At 47.0% G+C, this 20,300-nt stretch overlaps 1 protein-coding gene across 6 annotated transcripts in view; it reads left to right on the top strand.

Annotated features, from left to right (window-relative positions):
- The window catches only part of eps15l1a (epidermal growth factor receptor pathway substrate 15-like 1a), a 43,952-nt gene that overhangs the window by 4,057 nt on the left and 19,595 nt on the right, over positions 1 to 20,300 (top strand). For 3 of the 6 annotated variants that reach the window (XR_010329498.1, XM_064331639.1, XM_064331642.1), the window contains exons 2-17: positions 1,533 to 1,574; positions 2,778 to 2,867; positions 3,383 to 3,430; positions 3,526 to 3,621; positions 3,759 to 3,824; positions 4,088 to 4,213; positions 4,500 to 4,559; positions 5,572 to 5,814; positions 7,044 to 7,201; positions 7,557 to 7,713; positions 10,100 to 10,162; positions 12,235 to 12,320; positions 13,645 to 13,717; positions 14,411 to 14,572; positions 14,897 to 15,094; positions 19,688 to 19,852. Coding sequence is in view for 5 of the 6 variants with exons in the window: in XM_064331639.1 (XP_064187709.1) it covers positions 1,533 to 1,574; positions 2,778 to 2,867; positions 3,383 to 3,430; positions 3,526 to 3,621; positions 3,759 to 3,824; positions 4,088 to 4,213; positions 4,500 to 4,559; positions 5,572 to 5,814; positions 7,044 to 7,201; positions 7,557 to 7,713; positions 10,100 to 10,162; positions 12,235 to 12,320; positions 13,645 to 13,717; positions 14,411 to 14,572; positions 14,897 to 15,094; positions 19,688 to 19,852 (1,833 nt within the window). In the remaining variant the exon portion in view is untranslated. Of the gene's footprint in view, positions 1 to 1,532; positions 1,575 to 2,777; positions 2,868 to 3,382; positions 3,431 to 3,525; positions 3,622 to 3,758; positions 3,825 to 4,087; positions 4,214 to 4,499; positions 4,560 to 5,571; positions 5,815 to 7,043; positions 7,202 to 7,556; positions 7,714 to 10,099; positions 10,163 to 12,234; positions 12,321 to 13,644; positions 13,718 to 14,410; positions 14,573 to 14,896; positions 15,095 to 19,687; positions 19,853 to 20,300 lie in introns of those variants that run through there. The other 3 variants (XM_064331640.1, XM_064331641.1, XM_064331643.1) reach the window with 3 other exon arrangements.

The raw sequence follows: 20,300 nt of genomic DNA, 5'->3' as shown, positions 1-20,300 counted from the left end.
GCATTTGAAGATGGTTATTTCAGGTGGCTTGTCAGGGCTCTATTCTAACATCTTTTCCAAAGAGAACATGGGCTCCTCAGTTGAAAAATTCAGGAGCACACTAATGCATCCCAAATAGTAGATGTGCTCCTAAGTTATTTTTCCAGTTGGCACACATCAAATTTCAGGAGCGAATGCTCGTGAAATTGGAGCACTTGTAGAGCCCTGCTTGCCGTCATAATGCATTCGTTGGTAGTCTTTCTTTCAGTGGGGTTATGCTAAATCCAAGGAGGCATTTGTATGGGATGTGAAGAGCAATGTTAGCACCTCTGTGGCGTGTTCGTGGACAAGCGGACTGGCCTACAGACTGAGTCTTCCAGTTGGGGCTTTATCCTTTGTGTTCGGTTCTGGTCATGTTAACCCGTTTTAAACTTTCAGTAATAGAGGAATACCACTTTTGAGACATTTCTTTCCCAACCTGAGTGTAAATTTGGTTATTTTTTATTTTTCTATATTTGTGTCTATGTATTGTTCATATGTATTGGCTTTGTCTTTTTTGCCTGTCTGGTTTCTTTGAATATGATAAGATAAAGTTGAAAAATAATTCAGAATGTTCATTCAAAACAATAAATATCAATGATCTACTGCATGAAAATCTTGTTAGAGGTTAAAACCTGTATTTTTCCACTGATAAACATTTGTGCACACTGTGCCTTCATTACAGTTGATTTATATAAATCTTATCTATTAAAAATTTAATGACACTTTAAATGTGAAATAGTTGAAGTGACAGTCATTAGCCATATATATAGTTTATATTGCTTTATTATATTAAATTGCTTTAAAATCCCAATAATAACCTGGGTATATTCAACCTTGGCTAACAGTTTCACAGGTGCTAATAAGTAAAGAGAACCCAAGGGTTAAGTATGAATTCCATCCAGCTTTAGGCCTGACTGTGGGTATGAAGCTTGTGTTAAGCAGGTGAGCCGAGGTGGGCCACTGACTCCTCCGGAACCATCCGCTGGCTTCTGTTGGATCTTACAGCTTCTGTTTCCAACAGCACAGCTCACTGAAATAAGTGTCACCCCCACCTTCCCCTATTAAACCCAACTTGGAGATACACTTCTGCCGACTGGTGAATAAAGCCAGTCTGGAGAACGGAGCGATGTGCGCTCAACAGAGGTGCCGTGCCCCCCCTCACACCCCCCCCCCCCCCCACTGTTGCCTGCCTTCGCCCTGCTGGTGATGAGCCCCCCGCAGAGGCTCCTGTGGCTGTTATCCGTGCTCGTAGCCAGACACGGCCTACACAGCACTCAGCACCAAAGCCCTCAGCAGGGCTTGGAGCTTCCACCCCTGCCAGGGTTCTCCAGTTACTCCAGTTACCACGCCTCTCTGTCATCACAGCCATTGAGCACGAGCAGGCCATGGTTTCAGATCTGTCTCTTTAATCTGTGTTGCCATGAGCTTTTTTTCAGCCACCTTTTCTTTCTTTCCCTTGTGCTGGTATTCATTTGTGTGATGTTAATAACTCTTTTGTTTCCTCCCTCCAGTTAGCAAGTGGGAACCCTGTGTATGAGAACTATTACAGACAGGTAAGGCCCGGTTCCTCAACCCCAAGTGTCTGTCTGTTGTTTGTGCTTGTGCCCGCATGTGCATTTGTGTGTGTCTCTGTGTTTGTGTGCTTGTGTGCAGTTATATGTGCATGTGCGTGCGTGTGTGTGCACGTTTGTGTGTGTGTTCCTGTGCCTTTGCCTGTGTGTGTGGGTGTACAGTGCATGTGTGCGCGTATGTGTGTGTGCAGTGCATCTGTATATGTGTGTATGTATGTATGTGTGTGTGCAGTGCATCTGTATGTGTGTGTGTGTTTGTGTGTGTGTGTGTGCGCATTTGTGTATATACGTGTGTGCGCAGGGCCATAAGGTGTGCCCAGTGAGAGCATGCTGTTAATCCCTGTGTGTGATTAGTGTGTTGTCAGGGCAGCAGGGCAGCAGGGCTGAGTCAGACGCTCACTCTGCCCGTCCTGCCCTAATCTTCCCGTCAGGCTGTGGCGGGGGTGGGGGGACAGCTGTGACTGGGGACAGGAAACATGCTTTGCTAATCAGAAACGAATCGGGCAACTTCCCCTATTTCAGCTGCAATATGTTTGATTTTGAAAAAATGAGTTCACAGGGATTTTACTGTATCTCTAGTATCTTGGTCACTGAGCACACACACCTTACTTACATCTTACTTTTGCCTTCTCCTTTGCAAAGGCATTGCTTATGCACACTGTGGACGGTGGTAGTCCTGTGATCACAGCTCACAGTTGACTCACTATATAACATGGTAATAATGAGCACCGACCACAACAGTCTCTACCAGCAGCTCAGTATCTCTTGAGTATACTTCAGTTACTGTGAGGCTAAATAACTGTCAGCATACAAGTACATCTTTAGTACCTTCACACAAATATTTATTTAGCATTCGGTCTTTTGTCATAGTTATCTCTGTTTTGAAGAGGCTGTGTTCTGGGTCAGTAGCCGTGGTGCGTGCAGGCGCTGTGGTGGGGGGGGGGGGGCAGGGCTCAGGACAGTGTGCGTCAGCGCGTTAGAGGCGCCCGGGAGGCGGTTTCGCCGGGCGACACCAGAGACACCAGGCTGAACCGCACGACCCGCAGCCGCCCTAACCGGGGCCCGTTCACCCCTCACCGCCGACCCGTGACGCGGCGCGCGCAGGAGACGGAAGAGGAGGAAGAGGAGGGCCCGTCGCGAGGCTGCTCGGCGACGAGTGACGGGTGCTCTGTGTCCCCCTCGCAGGTGGACCCCGGGAACACGGGGAGAGTGGGCCCCACCGAAGCCGCCCTCTTCCTGAAGAAGTCGGGCCTCCCTGACATCACCCTGGGGAAGGTGAGTGGCCGTGGGGCAGGACCGGTGGGGCTGGGCCAGATGGAGGACAGAGTGATCAAATCAAGCAAAGCATTATTTATGTAACACTTTACGTACAAGTGACTGCAGTTCGGAGTGCTTTCCGGTGCAGGAGATAAAGCATTGATTGGGAAATGAGATGGGAAATGGAAATAACAGAGACAATACAGAGACTAATGTTCCAGACAGACATTAATCGTCTGACGTAATTAGACAAAACTCAAATAATAAATATAGGAGTGAAATATTGGCAGTCTGGAAATCAACAGGCGTCTGAATGTTTGGTCTTCTCCTCGTTCACAGCTCATATTCTGGGTTGTATATAGACACTTTGCTGTTTTTTTAAAAGGTTGCCCATATCTTTTAAGAATTAGGCATTTCTGCCACTTTGAATATTTTAATTATACTGAAGCAAAGTTAATCCTTTTTTATCCTGGTTAAATATGATAAATTATGTTAAGCTGATGTTTTGTTGGCCGTTTGCTTTTGTTTCTCAGATTTGGGACCTGGCAGATCCAGATGGGAAGGGTTTCCTGGATAAACAGGTAGAACGTCGTCCTGTTTTGTGCGATGGCGTTGCCCCCCCCCCCCCACGCGTGCTGCTGAACTCTTAAGTCCTGCTCTGCTTGTGCTCCCCCAGGGCTTCTATGTGGCGTTGAGGCTGGTGGCGTGTGCACAGAACGGTCAAGACGTCAGTCTCTCCAGCCTGAGCCTGACCGTACCGCCCCCAAAATTCGTGAGTCCCGCCCCTTAGCCCTCCCCTCCATGCCACACTACACCTCCTCAGAACGGTCTCTACCGCTCTCTGTTCCATTGACTGTAATTGCTCTCCGCTTAGTGGTAGAATCGTTTCCTGTTTTTCCGCTCTTGCAGATGGACACTAGCAGCCCGTCACTCAGTGTGACTTCATCTACGAGCGATTCCCATTGGGCTGTGAGGGTGAGTGCTTTCTGCTGTCACACCGTGTGTTGGGTTTGCCTTCTTCTGGGACAGCAGCGTTTTGTTAAAAAAACACTTCTTCTTTAAATGGGAAAATTGTTCCTTGAATGCAGCACTATAATTGAGGCGATATTTTAAGCGCAGTTCTTCCATGGTAATCTTGTACACTAGTATCTAAATTCTACATTGTTTTTTTTTTTCCAGAAGTTTTAGGTTGACTAACCTTTCTTTTGTTTCTCCGTTGTTAATTCTTGCCCTTGTAGCCGGAAGAAAAAGGGAAGTTTGATGGGATTTTTGAAAGTCTGGCACCGGTGAATGGACTCCTATCTGGTGAGAAAGTCAAACCGGTGCTAATAAACTCCAAACTACCTCTGGATGTTTTAGGAAGGGTAAGTGGGGAGAGTGCCAAACCTGTGGAATAACCTACCCAGGCAGAACAGAGAGGCATTATGCATTTATAATTTTAATGGGCAAAATAAAACATTTTATTATTGATTTTAGATTTTTTTCTCCCCTGGGTGCACTTGGGATTGTTGAATAATGTATGACAGGTGTGTAATTAAAGGCATGTTACGTACACTGGTCTCCTACATGGAATAAAAAATATGTGCATCTGATATCCATTCATGTTAAAGAATGCACTATTAATCATTTGTTCTTATTTAAATAACGCAGGTTTGGGACCTCAGCGACATAGATAAAGATGGACACTTGGACAAAGATGAATTTGCTGTGGTAACTTTTCTGGCCGACACACCCATAGTCCCATAGTCTCACTACGAATGTTGATTGAACACATATGCATGTGGTTGTGCTATGCTGTGCAGTTGTGGCATTATAGTTGCATTGTTGCACTATATTGCGGTATAGTTTTCCTCTGGAATCCCATAAATGCTGTGGAGTAATTAAGTATTAACCCTTTGAAGAGTAGGATTTCTGGAATGTTTTTTTGAAAATTCTAAGGCAGTGTTCTAGAACTCCATTGCTTTCAGTTACCAGCAGTGATTGTTACATCAGCATTAGAACGTTCCGTTCCAGTAAGAACATTACAATCACATATTTGTGATTGTACACCTTAAAGGGCTGACTGTATGGTCATGTACCTAAATGTTGTGACACCACATTATCGGAGAGGAGGGGAGTCAGAGATGTGTGAAGAAAATAAAGTGGGACAACCACCGAGCTACCTGTCTGTATCGAAGGGGCCATGCTCACTCGTACGTGCATGTTATTTACAAGCAGCCTTAGACGGTGCAGATAACATTTTTATATGTGCAATTTTGGCAATGCCCTTGCCTTTCTAACATGCATTAAGGGAAAGTTTGTAAAGTTGTGTAAGTCGCTCTGGATAAGAGCATCTGCTAAATGCCTGTAATGTAATGGAATGAAAGGTGGAGGGCTGTCTGTGTCTCTGACAGAGGGATTATTATGCAAAACAAGTGTCTCATAAAAGTGAGGGGTTATGAGTAAGCAGTGCAGCTGAGGGTGTAATGATGGAAAGGCACATCTCGTTGTGTGTGACACTGTTTACTAGTGATTCCCAACTTGTGTTCATTGTCTCATCATCAGCACAAACATTCATGTTACCAAGGTAACCCTCATTATGCCAGAGTGTACTGTGAAGTGTATTGTGACGGAATCTTGGTAAAACTGGACTGTGATTGGTTGATGTGTGCTCAGTGCTGCATTCGTCTGTCAGTAGCGGTGTGGTGTGATCTCTGTGCTGTCTCTCTCCTCTGCCCTCCAGGCCATGCACCTGGTGTACCGCGCCCTGGAGAAGGAGCCTGTGCCCTCTGTCCTGCCCTCCTCCCTCATCCCCCCCTCCAAGAGGAAGAAGTCTGTGGGTGTCCTGCCCGGGTCGGTCCCCGTGCTCCCCGCCAGCCCCCCGCCCCCCAAGGACAGCCTGCGCTCCACCCCGTCCCACGGGAGCATGAACTCCCTGAACAGCGCCGGGAGCCTGTCCCCCAAACACTCGCTCAAATCCTCACAGGTATGCCCCCCGAACACACACTCAAATCCTCACAGGTACGCCCCCCCCCAAACACACACTCAAATCCACACAGGTACGCTATCTCCCCCCTGAACATACACTCAAATCCACACAGGTACGCAACCCCCCACTCCACCCCAAAAAAAAATGCACGCTCAAATCCACATGGGTACCTCACACACACACATTGTAGTCCGCAGAGGTTCTCTGTACAATAAACACACACTCATTGCTCAAATTCACACAGGTACATCAGAATCCGTTCCCTGTGTCACATTAGGCACGGAATCTTAATGCATGTTGCTTTTGTCAGTTTAATTGCCCTTATTGATGTGTCTTTTTGGACGCGTTATCTGTTGAAATGAAGCCAGACTCCCCTTTTCAGTAAGACTTCAGCACGGAGCCTTTCTCTTCTGCTGTTTCCACACCGTTCCTGGTGGCTTATCTCCTGAGCCGTTGGTTGCAGCATAGAATATGGAAATGCATGGAAATGTACCGGCAAGGATATTGAAACACCTTTGCGGTGTGCAGGTGAATCCTCTGTGAGGTTGTACGGAGGCATGCGAGGTCGGGCCTGCTCATTTCCTGACTGCTCAGTGGAGCCGTGTGATTCTTCGGTGTGATTTGCCGGTCGACTTTATTGAAAATTTCTTAGAGCTTAGGTTGAATAATCCCCCTGCAGCAACCCAGCAAAAAGAGGACTGCAATATTTTCTGCCTTCTGCTTGTGAATGCTAATCTCCTGCCTCTCATCTCCTCCTGGGTGTTGAACTCTTGATGGAGGTAGAGATTTGACGTGTTCCATCTAAGAGACGGCGCTGTTTGTTCTTGCGAAAATATGTTTGTTCAGTTCCAGATATTTCAAGGCTATTGGTACAATGATTGTCAGCATAATGAGCATTTGTATGCGCCACACACAAACACTCATGTAAACACTGTGCTGGGCAAAACTTTCAGTACTATGCCCTTCACAGATGGAATGAATTGCAAAAGAAAGCTTTGAAATTAGAATCTCTTAGAAAATGTTGGTGTTCTACATGGATTTTCTGAATGCATGTACTTGTACTTAAGTTTTTTATGCATGTTTTATTTGCAGGTCTTGATCTGAATGACACTACCTGTAATAATGAAGGATAAATAAAAAGTAATAAAATGAAAAAAGCGTTGCGTCCTCTAGCTTAGCCTGAAAGCTTCTCGCCTCTTTTCTGTGGTCCGCCCTGCGTCTCTCAGCAGTCTGTGAACTGGGTGGTCCCGGTGGCAGACAGGGGGCGCTACGACGACATCTTCCTGAAGACGGACGCCGACCTGGACGGCTTCGTCAGCGGCCAGGAAGTGAAAGATATCTTCATGCACTCGGGACTTCCTCAGAACCTGCTTGCTCATATATGGTGAGAGAGCCTCAGCCGTGACTGTGGGGCCTGACCAGCCCTGCCGTTTAACCCTGTTTGCCCTGGGTACCGGGAAACTCATGACTGGCTGCAAGTAATCGCTTACACACTGACCCTGGCATGCATATACACTTGCTAGGAGTTCTGTGTGCGTGTGTTAAGCGCATTTTGACTGTTGTGCTGGTGAATAATGTGTGAGTAATCGTGTCTGTACCGGCATATGTGGTCATGTGTCTGTAGATGTGCTGTTGTGTTAAATGTTGGAATGGTTGACATTATGTGTCTGGTGCTCGTGTTAAATGTTAGGTATATGTGTCTGTACATTTCGATGTGTCTGTGGTTGTGTCCACTCCAGGGCGCTAGCTGATACCAGGCAGATTGGGAAGCTGACCAGGGAGCAGTTCTCTCTGGCCATGTACTTCATCCAGCAGAAAGTCAGCAAAGGAGTGGACCCTCCCCAAGCACTGACCCCCGAAATGATCCCCCCATCAGAGCGGGGCACCCCTGTTCCTGTGAGTATCCTGCCTTCCTCATCCAAGCCAGCTTACAGCCCCAAAACCACCTCAGTACAAACCCGCCCCAAAACCACCTCAGTACAAACCAGCCCCAAAACCACCTCAGTACAAACCAGCTTACAGCCACAAAACTGCCTCAGTACAAACCAGCCCCAAAAACACCTCAGTACAAACCAGCCCCAAAAACACCTCAGTACAAACCAGCCCCAAAACCACCTCAGTACAAACCAGCCCCAAAACCACCTCAGTACAAACCAGCTTACAGCCCCAAAACTGCCTCAGTACAGACCAGCCCCAAAACCACCTCAGTACAAACCAGCTTACAGCCACAAAACTGCCTCAGTACAAACCAGCCCCAAAAACACCTCAGTACAAACCAGCCCCAAAACTGCCTCAGTACAGACCAGCCCTAAAACCACCTCAGTACAAACCAGCTTACAGCCCCAAAACCGCCTCAGTACAAACCAGCCCCAAAACTGCCTCAGTACAGACCTGCCCCAAAACTGCCTCAGTACAAACCAGCCCCAAAACCACCCCAGTACAGACCTGCCCCAGAACTGCCTCAGTACAAACCAGCCCCAAAACCACCTCAGTACAAACCAGCCCCAAAACTGCCTCAGTACAGACCTGCCCCAAAACTGCCTCAGTACAGACCTGCCCCAAAACTGCCTCAGTACAGACCTGCCCCAAAACTGCCTCAGTACAAACCAGCCCCAAAACCACCTCAGTACAAACCTTATGGTAGTTCTTTAATTTGCGGTGTTGCATATCCTAATTGTAGTATTGTGTTTAGATGCATGTACAATTGATGAAAGATTAGAAGTTAAGTTTTATTCACATTTGTGTCAAACCCAAGCTGCTGTCAGTGGATCCCTCACAAACTTTTCTGTATGTGCTGGATATTGGACTGGCATAAGCATAATACTCCTCCCTGCCTTTCGACTTTACTATTCCGTAGGATTACGTGCAAAGCTTATGCTCATGGGGTGGATTCCCTTAATGTGAAATGCTAACCACTGTGAAATGCCAAGCACAGGTGTCCGAAGGTTCTTGCAGCATAAATGTGTTCCCTATCAACTACCATTTACTGACCCGTTCCCTGAGATTTATGCAGAGCCAACATAAAATTTCCAAATATCTTTGCAAAATTCCTTTGAGGTTTTCCTGGTGATTGTGCTCTGGTGCAGGGCACTTGTGTGGCGGTTGTCTGCATCCCGCACATCCTGCCCGTTCACAGAGGTAGAATGTCGCCTGGTCTGTCTTAATGGCACGTAGAACATGCTGGGCACCGTCTGGCGTGGCACTAAGTGTGCCTGGGCTGCGACTGGTGGACAGGGCTCTACCGGTCACATCCAGAGCGGTGGTGCTTCAGGACGTTTCTCAGGTGCTGACTGGGACAGTCCCCCCCCCGTTCCCCCCCCCCCAGGGCTCCAGGTCCTCTTTCATTGCTGCATGACCCCTGAACCAATTATTCAACCCCCTCCAACTCCCCAGTAACTCCCTGCTGAAAGGGGGGCACACTGTGTGAGGCCTGTCTTGCATAAGCTGTACATCTATTGACAGCGTCTGTTTCTCTCTGCGGTGAATGCTGGCCGCCGTTCAGGCCGTCTACTTTCAATCGACTGCCCAATCTTCCGCAGATGAAATCGTCCGTGAATTTATAAGCTCTTCAAATGTCCGCCATTGCAAATGCATCTCATAATTAATGCAGGTTTTAGTGAATTAAATGGAATACTAGATTAACCTGGGTTGCCTCCCTCCATGTTGTAGCATGTGTGGCCTTGAAGGTCATTGAATGTAAAATGTAAGAATTAAAGGTTAAAAAGGCAACAGCTCAATTAAACTGTTCTTAATTGTGAATTTGGCCCATTTTGTGAATCCCATTTAGCTTCTTAAAGGATTTTTGTGTCCATTTTGGGAATCTTACACTGCATCTACCCTTTAGTGTCTACTGTGATGGTGCAGAGGAGGAAGTACTCTATACTGTCTCACTCTAGGCCTGACGTCACCTGCATTATTTATGACTTTCGCTGATCCACATCTTACTCTCCGGGAAATTTCAGTTAAGCTGTGTGAATGAATTCAAATTGAGGTTGATGACACTCAACACTCAGTGTAATTGAGTTTCAAAATGGCTTGTTTGATCTTCGTGTTCTGAGTATTCATGCGATCATTTAAAACATTGTCTGGCCTTATTGACTGAATGTTATCACCTCTCTCTGTCTCTCTCTCTCTCCCCCTCAATCCCTCCCTCTCCCTCTCCCTGTCTCCTTCTCCCTCCCTCTCTCTCTCTCTCTGTATAGTCATTGTGTGCGCTTCTGTAATTTCCTGCCTTGTATACTTGTCTCATGTCTTGTTCTCGGTTAACCATCTTTCTCCATAGAGCCTGTCAGGGTATATGACTCCAGTAGGATCTGAAATGGCTGCACTAACTGAAATGCGCCGTGTGAGTAACTAAGTCCTTCATGTCATTACACGGTATTTCCAGCCATTGCTTCATCCCTCATACAGTCTTGATTGCAGGCCTCTTAATTAGGCATGGACGATGTATCGCGAGGATGATTATCGAATGCAAGAATGGTCGTAGCCACCATATGGTGCGTTACATTTCCTTTTGTTTTTTTCTTTTCAGTTATACCTGAAGCGGTTGGTAAACAACCAAACTGAAGAGGCTGCATGAAATGCTTTTGGATAAAAAAAACATAACCACCGTTATCTACTGGATGTTGATAAGACCACCAAAGAGCACCAAGGTCGTACAGCTTCCATGTTATCTTGTGATGTGGTTTTGTTGATTACATGGAGCTGCAAGGCCTTGCTGCTGATTGGCTCTCTTATGGTCACCCAATGGCTAACAGTGGTGACATTTTTTCAGAATTTCAAGTGGCCTCTGAAGCATGGTTGTTTACTACTGCATCAGGTATAATTAGAGAGAAAACAGCAAATAGGAAGGTAATAAACTACACGGTGGCTACGACCGTTATTGCATTCGAAAATTACAGTTTGTGATATATCACCCATCCCTGCTCTTAAGTACCCCCACCCTGTTTCATATGAGAAAGTGTTGCACCGTCACCGTCGGCATTGCCCGTAACGGTGTGCAGAGGATAAAATAACTTACCACATTTATACAGCGGTGTATAAATGTCTTGTATAATTTTTTACCAGTTAAGAGCTGTAACACTAACGTTTGCCTTGAAGCATCTCTGTTCTTAAAGTTGAAACATTAAAGTCATTTCCTCAGTTCTAAACTGTTTTTTTACCAACATTAACAGTTAAAAGCAGTCATGGATGTAAAATTATTTTCTATTTTTATTAAGTAATTTTTTCTGCTAACTGTGGTGTGGGTGGTCACTCTTTGAAAACTCAGTGATAAATTTCACTGATCGGCTGTAGTTGGCTGTAGTTTAGCCAGCTTAACTAACGTTTCATTTCTGCATTGTGAAAGATGGTTTTAACTTATTCTTGCTCTTGTGATTTTTCCCTGTGTGCAGTAAGTGACTCGCTGTTTGTTTATGTTCGTATATATCTGTTTGAACACTACAGAAACACTCGACAGATCTAATCTCATTGCAGATTTGTCTCATTTTATTGGCTATTTTGAAGACTGCAGAGGAAAATGGCACTTTAGAGGGAGGCTAACAGCCGTTTGAAAGAATGGAACATTTAAATGCGATGTTAACATTTTATGTTATTTCAGTTGTGTGTTTTTTATGTCTATCTGATTACAAAATGATTTGTCCTCAAGTCTTTTGTCAACATTTAAAAGCAAAAATAATGTAATAAGTATAATACATAAAGGCTGACTTGTTTCCCTGGCAGTGATTGCAATTTCATCCTCAATGAAACACCCACATAGTGTTTGAGGTAAAACACTGCCATATTGATTACCCTGATTTGGAAACCTTGAATACCACATGCAAAGTTGTCATAGTCCTCTCCCTTTAAAAGCACTGTCCGTCTGCCTGGTTGCTGAATATTTTTCAAAGGGAAAAAGGTGACTTACATTGCCTTCGTATGCGCATTTATATAGCTGTCCCACCTCTTTGGCAAAATGAACAAGGTGATTTCCATAGCAGATACCATTATTCCTAGTGCCTCAAATACGGTTTACTCAGTATGTCTTTTTTTTTTTTTTTTCCTTTATTTGAATTTTTAATGCTGCTGATGTTTGTGTTCCAAATGAATGTATCAGGCAGTAATGTTCAAGTTGTGGGTATGTAAATGAATGTTTAACAAATGCCTTTACCGCTTAATTGACAAGTCCCAAGTTGAAAAGCATTTGTGGAAATACCCAGTCAGTGCTGTAAACGGTGGCGTGCTCGTATCATTCCTGGTTATATTTGATGTGGAGGTGTACGCAGAAACCCTGTTACTGTGCAGTGGCCGACCCCTCTGTGGTAGTGTTTTTTTCTTCTTTGCCCTGCCCTTGTGTGGTCGTGTTGGGCTCTTGTCCCTTTGGAATACGTCTCTCCTCCATTGGCGTGGCTGACAGCGTCCTCTACTGTCTGCCCACAGGACAGCAGCAGCTCTGTAGGGTCTGGGGAATTCACTGGAATCAAAGAACTGGATGACATCAGCCAGGAGATCGCACAGCTGCAGAGGTAACGCTGTCACACGTGATGTGCGCCCTGTCTTTTTATTTTATTTTGCTTTTATTTCTCACTGGCTGAGGAGATTTTCTTTGAAGGTTTAGATTTAAGGTATATGTGGTATTTGTATATGTGATGGGTAACTCTTCGAGTGTCTGCTTACCTGTCACTTTACCTGATACAATTTACCTGTCAGTTGAACCATCGTGGTTTTAAATCTAAAAATAATGCACATTACTTGCTGCTAATATGTATGCAAAAATAGTGCACTCCTTATTTAACATTGACACTGTTTTGGAGGGAAACATTGCTTTAGCTGTTTTCATTTATAGGCAACAGTGGAACATTCAAATAAAGTCCTCACTTAGTTATGTAAGTCCCATGGGAACTAGTTGTAAATGAGTTTGCATGTCACTTCTACGGAAACAAGTCTTGATCCAAAATGAGGAAGCATCTCTAAGGGGAACTAGCATTTAATTCAAAGGGCGAGTAGAATTTACAGTGTTTGGAGGCTGTACCAAACCATAACGTCACCTGGTCTGAGCAGTGTTTGACAGATAGAAGTTATAACGCGCATATACCCCTTGCATTAACCGTTTAAAATTAGAGGACTGTGGCTTGGACTCAGCCTGTTGCAATTAAGCACCATCTTCATGAACAACCTGCAGGATTATACTTTTCTGGTCAGTATCATAGATACTGTCACCGTTGCTCTGAAAGCTGTCATACTTACACATTCCACATTTGCAGTTTTTGCACTCATAATCAAACACAACCAAAATGTTATTAAACTTTTATTGACTGTTTTAATACTTTGTGTACTGGGTTTCAGTTATCTTAAGGGCGTACGGCAATTGCCTTGCCTTGAAAGTCATTTGCCGTTGCAGTTACAGTGAACCCCCACAAGTGGGCGCGTTTCCCTCTATAACGGTTGTAGATGTGTGGAGCTTAGCGGAGAGCTGGTGATAAAATGCACACTTCAAAGGAACAGAAAGGTAACAGTGAATTTTCCAGGCGGCCGCGAGCGGCTCTCGGGGGGTTTTTGGGGGACCCCCTCCCCCCCCCCTCGTTGTGAGGCCTCTGGGGTTTCCTTTTCTGTGTGTATTTTATAAATCTCTTGTTTTCGTCGCTTGCTCCCCACGCTGCCTCAGCACACTCGCTCTCACACACTGGAGCACGCTCAGGTAACCCTCTCTCCCATGTCTCGCCGTTGATGTCCTTTCTTGCGTTTGTGTTGGGGTGGGGGTTTGTGGGGGGGGTTTCTTTGTGGAGGGGGCCGGGAGGTCATTTTCCATTGCGTGAATTTGAACGCGCTTCTCGTTTTCTTTGGGAACAGGGAGAAATACACGCTGGAGCAAGACATCAGAGAAAAAGAGGAGGCGATCAGGCACAAGTCGAGCGAGGTTCAGGTCAGTGAATCGGTTCTCGCTGGGAGTGCGTCGACTCATTTCGTAGCGGGATGCTGAATTGACACTGCTGCACTGAGTGGCACAATCGCTTGGGAATGACTCCCTACGTCAGGCATGCTCTAATCAGGCCCTGGTCTAATCAGGCCAGTACTGCTGCTGGTTTTTGCTCTTCTCCTCTAATCAGGACTGATTTAAACCCAGGGCAGGTTAAATCTCTGGCCAATCATTGGCATTATTTGATTAATTACCTTTCAGGTATAAAAGAAACCAGCAGTACGCTGATCTTGAGGGCCGGATTTCAGTATCCCTGCTGTACGTTTCAGCGAAAAATCTTTCTTACAGAATTTCACGAAGGAATTCTCAACTCCCAAAATCATAGGCCGTGTCTGAATCAGCTCACTTGCCTACTGTTGAGTATGCAAGCTGCCTACAGCCTGTACACGCCTTGTATACTCAATAGCAGGCAAGTCAGCGGATTTGGACACAGCTGTAGGCTCACGACATACAGGAGGTGCGTCACAAGTGGCTTAAAGTCACTGTGGGGAGTGACAGGGGCGGCCTTCCATCATTAGCAGTACGGTGCAGTACGCAGGCGCCATGGCCGTCTGGTTTCAGGGCTCAGTGTGCAGGCAGCGAACGCTGGCGCTGCATTAATGTTAATGGCGTACGTCTCCCTGGCCCGCCTGACTGCAGGAGCTGCAGAATGACCTGGACCGGGAGACCAGCAGCCTGCAGGAGCTGGAGGCGCAGAAGCAGGATGCCCAGGACCGGCTGGAGGAGATGGACCAGCAGAAGGCCAAGCTGGAGGACATGCTGAACGACGTGCGGCAAAAGTGCCAGGAGGAGTCCCACATGGTGAGGCAGGGGGCGCTGTGGAGCCCGCATGCGTGACTGACTCTCCAGCATGCTGTTAATGGGCAGATTAGTATGCTGCTGTTTGTGTGGCTATGTAGGATTATGACCAAATGCACACAGTTCTGAAATGACTGCACATTCAGGGCCTGATTTACTAAGACCTTTAGCTAGCATGTGCAAAACCTTTTAGCGCACAAAACAAATAACATCACCAGTGATTGGCGCAAAAAAAAAAGGTAGAGCAGGTTTGTTGTGTAATTTTTGAGGTAAATTTTTCCGTTGTGCACCACGTCCTTGTGAACGCGCGTGTCTCTGCGCCTGCAGATCGCCACGCTGCAGAGCCAGATCCACTCGCAGGAGTCGGACCTGCAGGGCCAGGAGGAGGAGCTGAGCCGGGCCAAGGCCGACCTCAACCGGCTGCAGCAGGAGGAGACCCAGCTGGAGCAGAGCATCCAGGCCGGCAAGGTCCAGCTGGAGACCATCATCAAGTCCCTCAAGGCCACCCAGGACGAGATCAACCAGGTAGGGCTGGCCTGGACCTGGCGCTGGCGTCCGGGGGGCTGGACTCTGCGGGCCCCGCTCTGGGGGTGGACCTGGTCTGCGTCCGGGGTGTAGACCTGCTGCTCCGGGTGACCAGGGGCGTCGGGTGGACCTTACCGGGGAAATGGTGCTTATGAGCGCCGCGTCTTCCAGCGCGCAGGCAGGCAGGTCACACTGTCACATGCGGTAGATGTAGGGTTAAATTGATTCTGTTCAGTTCAGTCTTATTTGTGCAACAATTTATACAGAGACACTGTCACAAGGGCGCTTTACCGAGCAAACAAAACGCGAAATTTGGCCAGGCCCCAAAAAGCGAGGAGTGAGGTTAAAGAACAAAACAACAAAGAACTGCGGTAAGAAAATAAAACACTCAAGCTAGGAAAAAGCTCCTCAGTGGGATGAAATAGAGGAACCTGGCTATTGGGGTGGGGGGGTCATCCATCACTGGCCGGCCCGTGAATATTTAAGCTAGAGAGAATGGTAGCAGAAATGAGACGAGGGATCTGTCAGAGTAGAGAATAGGAGCTGCAAGCTGGCCCATTGTGACGAGGCCTTGTTCTAGCGCTTACCTGTGCTCATTACATTACATTACAGGCATTTGGCAGACGCTCTTATCCAGAGCGACGTACAACAAAGTGTATAACCATAACCAGGAACAAGTATGACGAAACCCCTAGAGAGAAGTACCGGTCCAAGTGCAGGGAACAACCGCATAGTTCAACTTGCTCTGGTATTAAATCCGGTCTGTGCCAGTACTGACTGGCTGACAGCCCTGCGTGGCGACGCACAATCAGGTCTAGCATCGTCCAGCGAAGGGAGGGTTCCTGTCAGCCAGGATAGCGGTGTCTCGCCCCGCTGCAGCACCCCCTGCTGCTCGTCCGGGCGCACGCGAGTCTGCCCGTCGAGCCGCCCGCGAAGCGTCTCCCTTCGACTCGAGCCCGCCAGCCCGACGCGCTCGATGACCCCTGCGATCGGCGGCAGCTGAGGGCTGTTTCGGAGGAGAGCGCACACCCGTCTGCTGAGGAGTACAGTCAGGCATTCTAGGTAGGGGAGAAAAAAGGGCAGAAGCACAAAAGAAGTACAGAGAGATGAAGTGTGCGCTCTGGCTGGAGTGGGTGGGACCCCACGGCGGTTAGGATTTCTCTCGGGCGTGATTTAAATCTGGAAGACGGTTGTCCCAGTTGAGTTTCTCGAGGACAGGCGTGTGCCTCTGAGCGAAACGCGCGCTGACCACGACTCTCTCTGTATGACGGCAGGAGCCCGAGGTCGTTCAACCGCCGCCACGTGCCACGGTGCGCGCGGCCGGGTCGCGCTCCGAGCCCTCGCTCAACAACAGTCAGAAAACGGTAAACAAAAACAGTTTCGGTATGACGCTGGCGGAAGGGGCCGGGCGGGCTGCGGTCGCCGGCGGAGCCGCGCCCGCCTCTGCAGCGGAGATGCGAGCGGTGTGGTTAACACTCGTGGCGCTCACCTGCCCCGACTACGGCAGGCAGCACAGGATGCCCCCATCAAGATGAAGGGGCAGGAAAATGTGACAGGTGCGAAGGATCAGAGAGAACTCGCCGCTGTCCAATCAGAAGCCAGCCTCGCTAGAGGCACTGAATATTTGAACTCTTCAGATTTGTTGTTTTTCAAACCACTGACTTATTTGGAAGTTTCTTTTGTTTGTTTAACATTTTTTAAAAATGGGTAACCGTCGGTGACTCTTGTCCTTATTTTGAAGAAACATCACAAGCCTTTTTACAGCTTGATGTTTGGAGTTGTGACAGTTGGATGCATTATGAATAATTTTATCCAGAGGCAAATCTGTAGTACATAATAGGGTATAGAACAGATTTTACAGACAATAGGGTAGTTTTTTTCCCCCCAATCAAAAACAATTTCTTGGAATTGGTGATGGAGAAACAATAGATTCTACTTTTAAACAAGCACGTCCAGTCATTGTGTGTCAGATGCAGTTTATAGTTCATGTAGGGCGTTCAGTTTTGGAACGTTCCGACATTTCACTTACAACCACTAGAGGGAGACTCCTGATTAGCACCTGACAGTGAGCAAGCCAGTGTGCTTGGTGTCAAATGTTTAAAATACTGTTTTGCGCCTTGAAATGAACTAAAACAGACATAAAATTAAAAATAGGTTCGAATTAAGGTAACTTACAGTAACATTTGCAAACTTAAAAGTTTTACAACCGCCTTTCGCGTACGTGTTAAAATGTTTTTTTGCCGATGCGATTTCAGTAGCGTCAGCACAAGGTCTTTTTCTGATTGTTATGACAGCGGTGGATAGTAGGTGGTCTGGGGGGTTTTTCCATTTGAATACAAAGCGGCGAGCGCAGCGTCCCCGCGTGCCGTTCCGCTGCATAGTGTGCCCTTGTCTCTCACTGCTGGGTGTGGCAGTTTCTGTATGAGCGCTCACGCTTCGCTACCTCCGCTTTTCTCACCGTTTGATTTCAGAAATTTGTTGCAACATCAGTCCAGTCCACGTCACAAAAGGGGTTTTGTGAGAACGGCTACGCATTTTTGTTGAAAGGGGGCTCAGGGCCAGCCCTGGCACTGCAGTGAAGTCATGAGCGGTGGACAAGCCAAGATAAATAACTGAGGCTTAGATGGTGTGTGGCTCAATCACAAACCCTCACTGAATAAAGCCCAGCTTTCACTAATAAAGAACGGCGTGGTTTGTCGCTAATGTGGAAAGTGGCGATTTTATTTATAACATTAAAACGAAGGAGCAGTTAGGAGGGAGGAATGGACCTTGATTACTGTAATTCTGGGTATTTTTGGCTTGAAATTTCCCGTCAGTATGTAAGTATTTCCGCTCAACCTTACTTGTAACGGTTAATCGTAGATGGGGATGAGCGTGTGAGCGATCGCGAAATACGCAAAATACGACTGCAAGCGCGGGGTTCTACAGCCCAAAAGAGCACCCCAGGCTAAGTCCGAAGCCAACATTTGATTGCACAGAAATTGTATTTTGAGCTGTGCTATTGTAGCACATGGTGCCTGTTCTTCACTATAGTAGACAAGTTTCTCCTTGCTAATGTTGGCAGGTTTGCTTTAACGATCGACTCTATCTGGAGATATTGGCTACATTTCAACGAGCTAGCACTGGTACCGTTTTTTGATGAGCTAGTGAGCTAACAGAAGATTGAAATGTCCTTTTTCAGATTTTAAACAGACATGCATGCTTGAAAGTCCATTGTCCAGTAAACAGATGTGGGAATGTTAAATGCATTTAAACTGTATTAAAATACACACCCAATCACACGCTTCCTCCATTTACGATTTCCGAATGGTTCAAATATTATGGACCATTTTATGTTTTAAACCTGCGTTGAAGAGCTTTGGTTACCAGTAAGCTCAGTCATTTCCGCGTGTAACATGCACCGTCACCGTCAACGGCCACATAAACTGAGGACGCTTCATAGCCTGTTTCTGATAAGTACGTGTGCAGTTGGCGGTGTTTTTTGGAAGCGTAGCTTATTTGACACAGGAAAGGAGCTGCATTGTCACATTGCTGAGCTGGCTGGTTTCTACTCATCGTACACTTTTGTGACCACTTTTCACAACTTTTAGTTTTTTTTTCCTCCTCTGTTTTAGTTTCTTTTCATTGCTGAGGAGACCTGTTGTTATTACCGGCCTCAATGAAACCTACACTGCAGGAAACTGAAATGGCGTTTGGTAACGTGCAGCAGCTCCTGCAGAGATCAGGTTTTGTCTGCATATAGGGGTCTGTTTGTAGAGGCGACTGTAGAAGGGTCATTCCTTAACCTCGCAGACCGTGCTTAATTTAGATCTTTTTTTTTAAAGTGTCTGTGGGTCAGCCACAGTTCAAACATTAAGAGCAAGGACCCTTTTTCAGTGGAGAAAAACGGGAAAAATACAGAGCGCTCAAAAATAAAGGTATTTGAAATTCCCATGACCACTTACCTTCACACATGCGCACACACACATGCCCACACACCATTAAAAGTCTCAGGTAAGAATTAGAACAGAAGCAGGGGGGATTATCAGGACTGCCCTATTAAGGGCGCTGGCAGCTGTGGTAACTTTCAGGCCTAACTGTTATTCACCAGCTTTGGCCCTCTAACTCAGAAATAAGGAGGATGCTCTTGTGTACTCTACGTTGTAAATTGCTCAGGGTAAGAGCATTTGCTAAGTGAATGAAAGTGCACGTAAAGTGATTTGATTTAATGGCTTAGTGGCAGTGTGTCGATTCGTGTTCCCTTTCTGAGGAGAGTTGCACATGCGCGTTTGGTGTACTAGCCGTACTTCAGTGCCGGGCGCCGTACTAGCACTAAAATGCTTCCCCCTCTGAGTGTGCTGGGAAGTGCTAAAATGCTTCCCCCTCTGAGTGTGCTGGGTAGCGCTGAAATGCTTCCCCCTCTGAGTGTGCTGGGTAGCGCTAAAATGCTTCCCCCTCTGAGTGTGCTGGGTAGCGCTGAAATGCTACCCCCTCTGAGTGTGCTGGGTAGCGCTGAAATGCTACCCCCTCTGAGTGTGCTGGGTAGCGCTGAAATGCTACCCCCTCTGAGTGTGCTGGGTAGCGCTGAAATGCTACTCCCTCTTGTCATTGCAGGCCCGCAGCAAGCTGTCCCAGATCCAGGACAACCAGCAGGAGATGAGCAAGAGCATCGAGCAGTACAACAGCACGCTGAACGGCACCCACGGCGGGAGCATGACCAACCTGGCCGACATGAGCGAGGGCTTCCCCGACCGGGAGAACGGCGGCTTCGGCGCCATGGTGAGGGGTGGCTGTCTGCTCCGGCAGGCTTCCTGCTGTTCTCACAATAAGGGCATTCAGTGTCTGTGCTTGTGCAATGCCATTTTATATTTAGGGCTGGGGTTCTCAACCTTTTCTGATACATGGACCCCCCCCCCCCACCTCGGCTCAAAGGCATCCAGAGGACCCCTCTTTATAAGTTAAAAAGGTTTATTTAAAGAAAAAAAAAGTTTTATATTTTGAAATATTTTCCCAAATGTATATACAGCCATTGCATATCGAGTCTGGCCAGGGACCCCCTCAGTACCTTCCAGGACCCACTTGGTCCCTGGACCCCTTGCTGAAATCCCTGGATTTTGGGCGACAGTGTTGTATAATGGTTAGGGAATTTGACTTGAAGTACAAATATAGTGGATTCTGTTCCCTTCAGCAAAATGCTGCACCTGAATTACTTCAGTCCAGCTCTATG

Source organism: Anguilla rostrata, chromosome 4 (genome assembly GCF_018555375.3).
Source record: "Anguilla rostrata isolate EN2019 chromosome 4, ASM1855537v3, whole genome shotgun sequence".
Lineage (NCBI taxonomy): Eukaryota > Metazoa > Chordata > Actinopteri > Anguilliformes > Anguillidae > Anguilla > Anguilla rostrata.
Note: the sequence above shows the minus strand (reverse complement) of the source record. Positions and strands in the feature narration are given on the sequence as shown.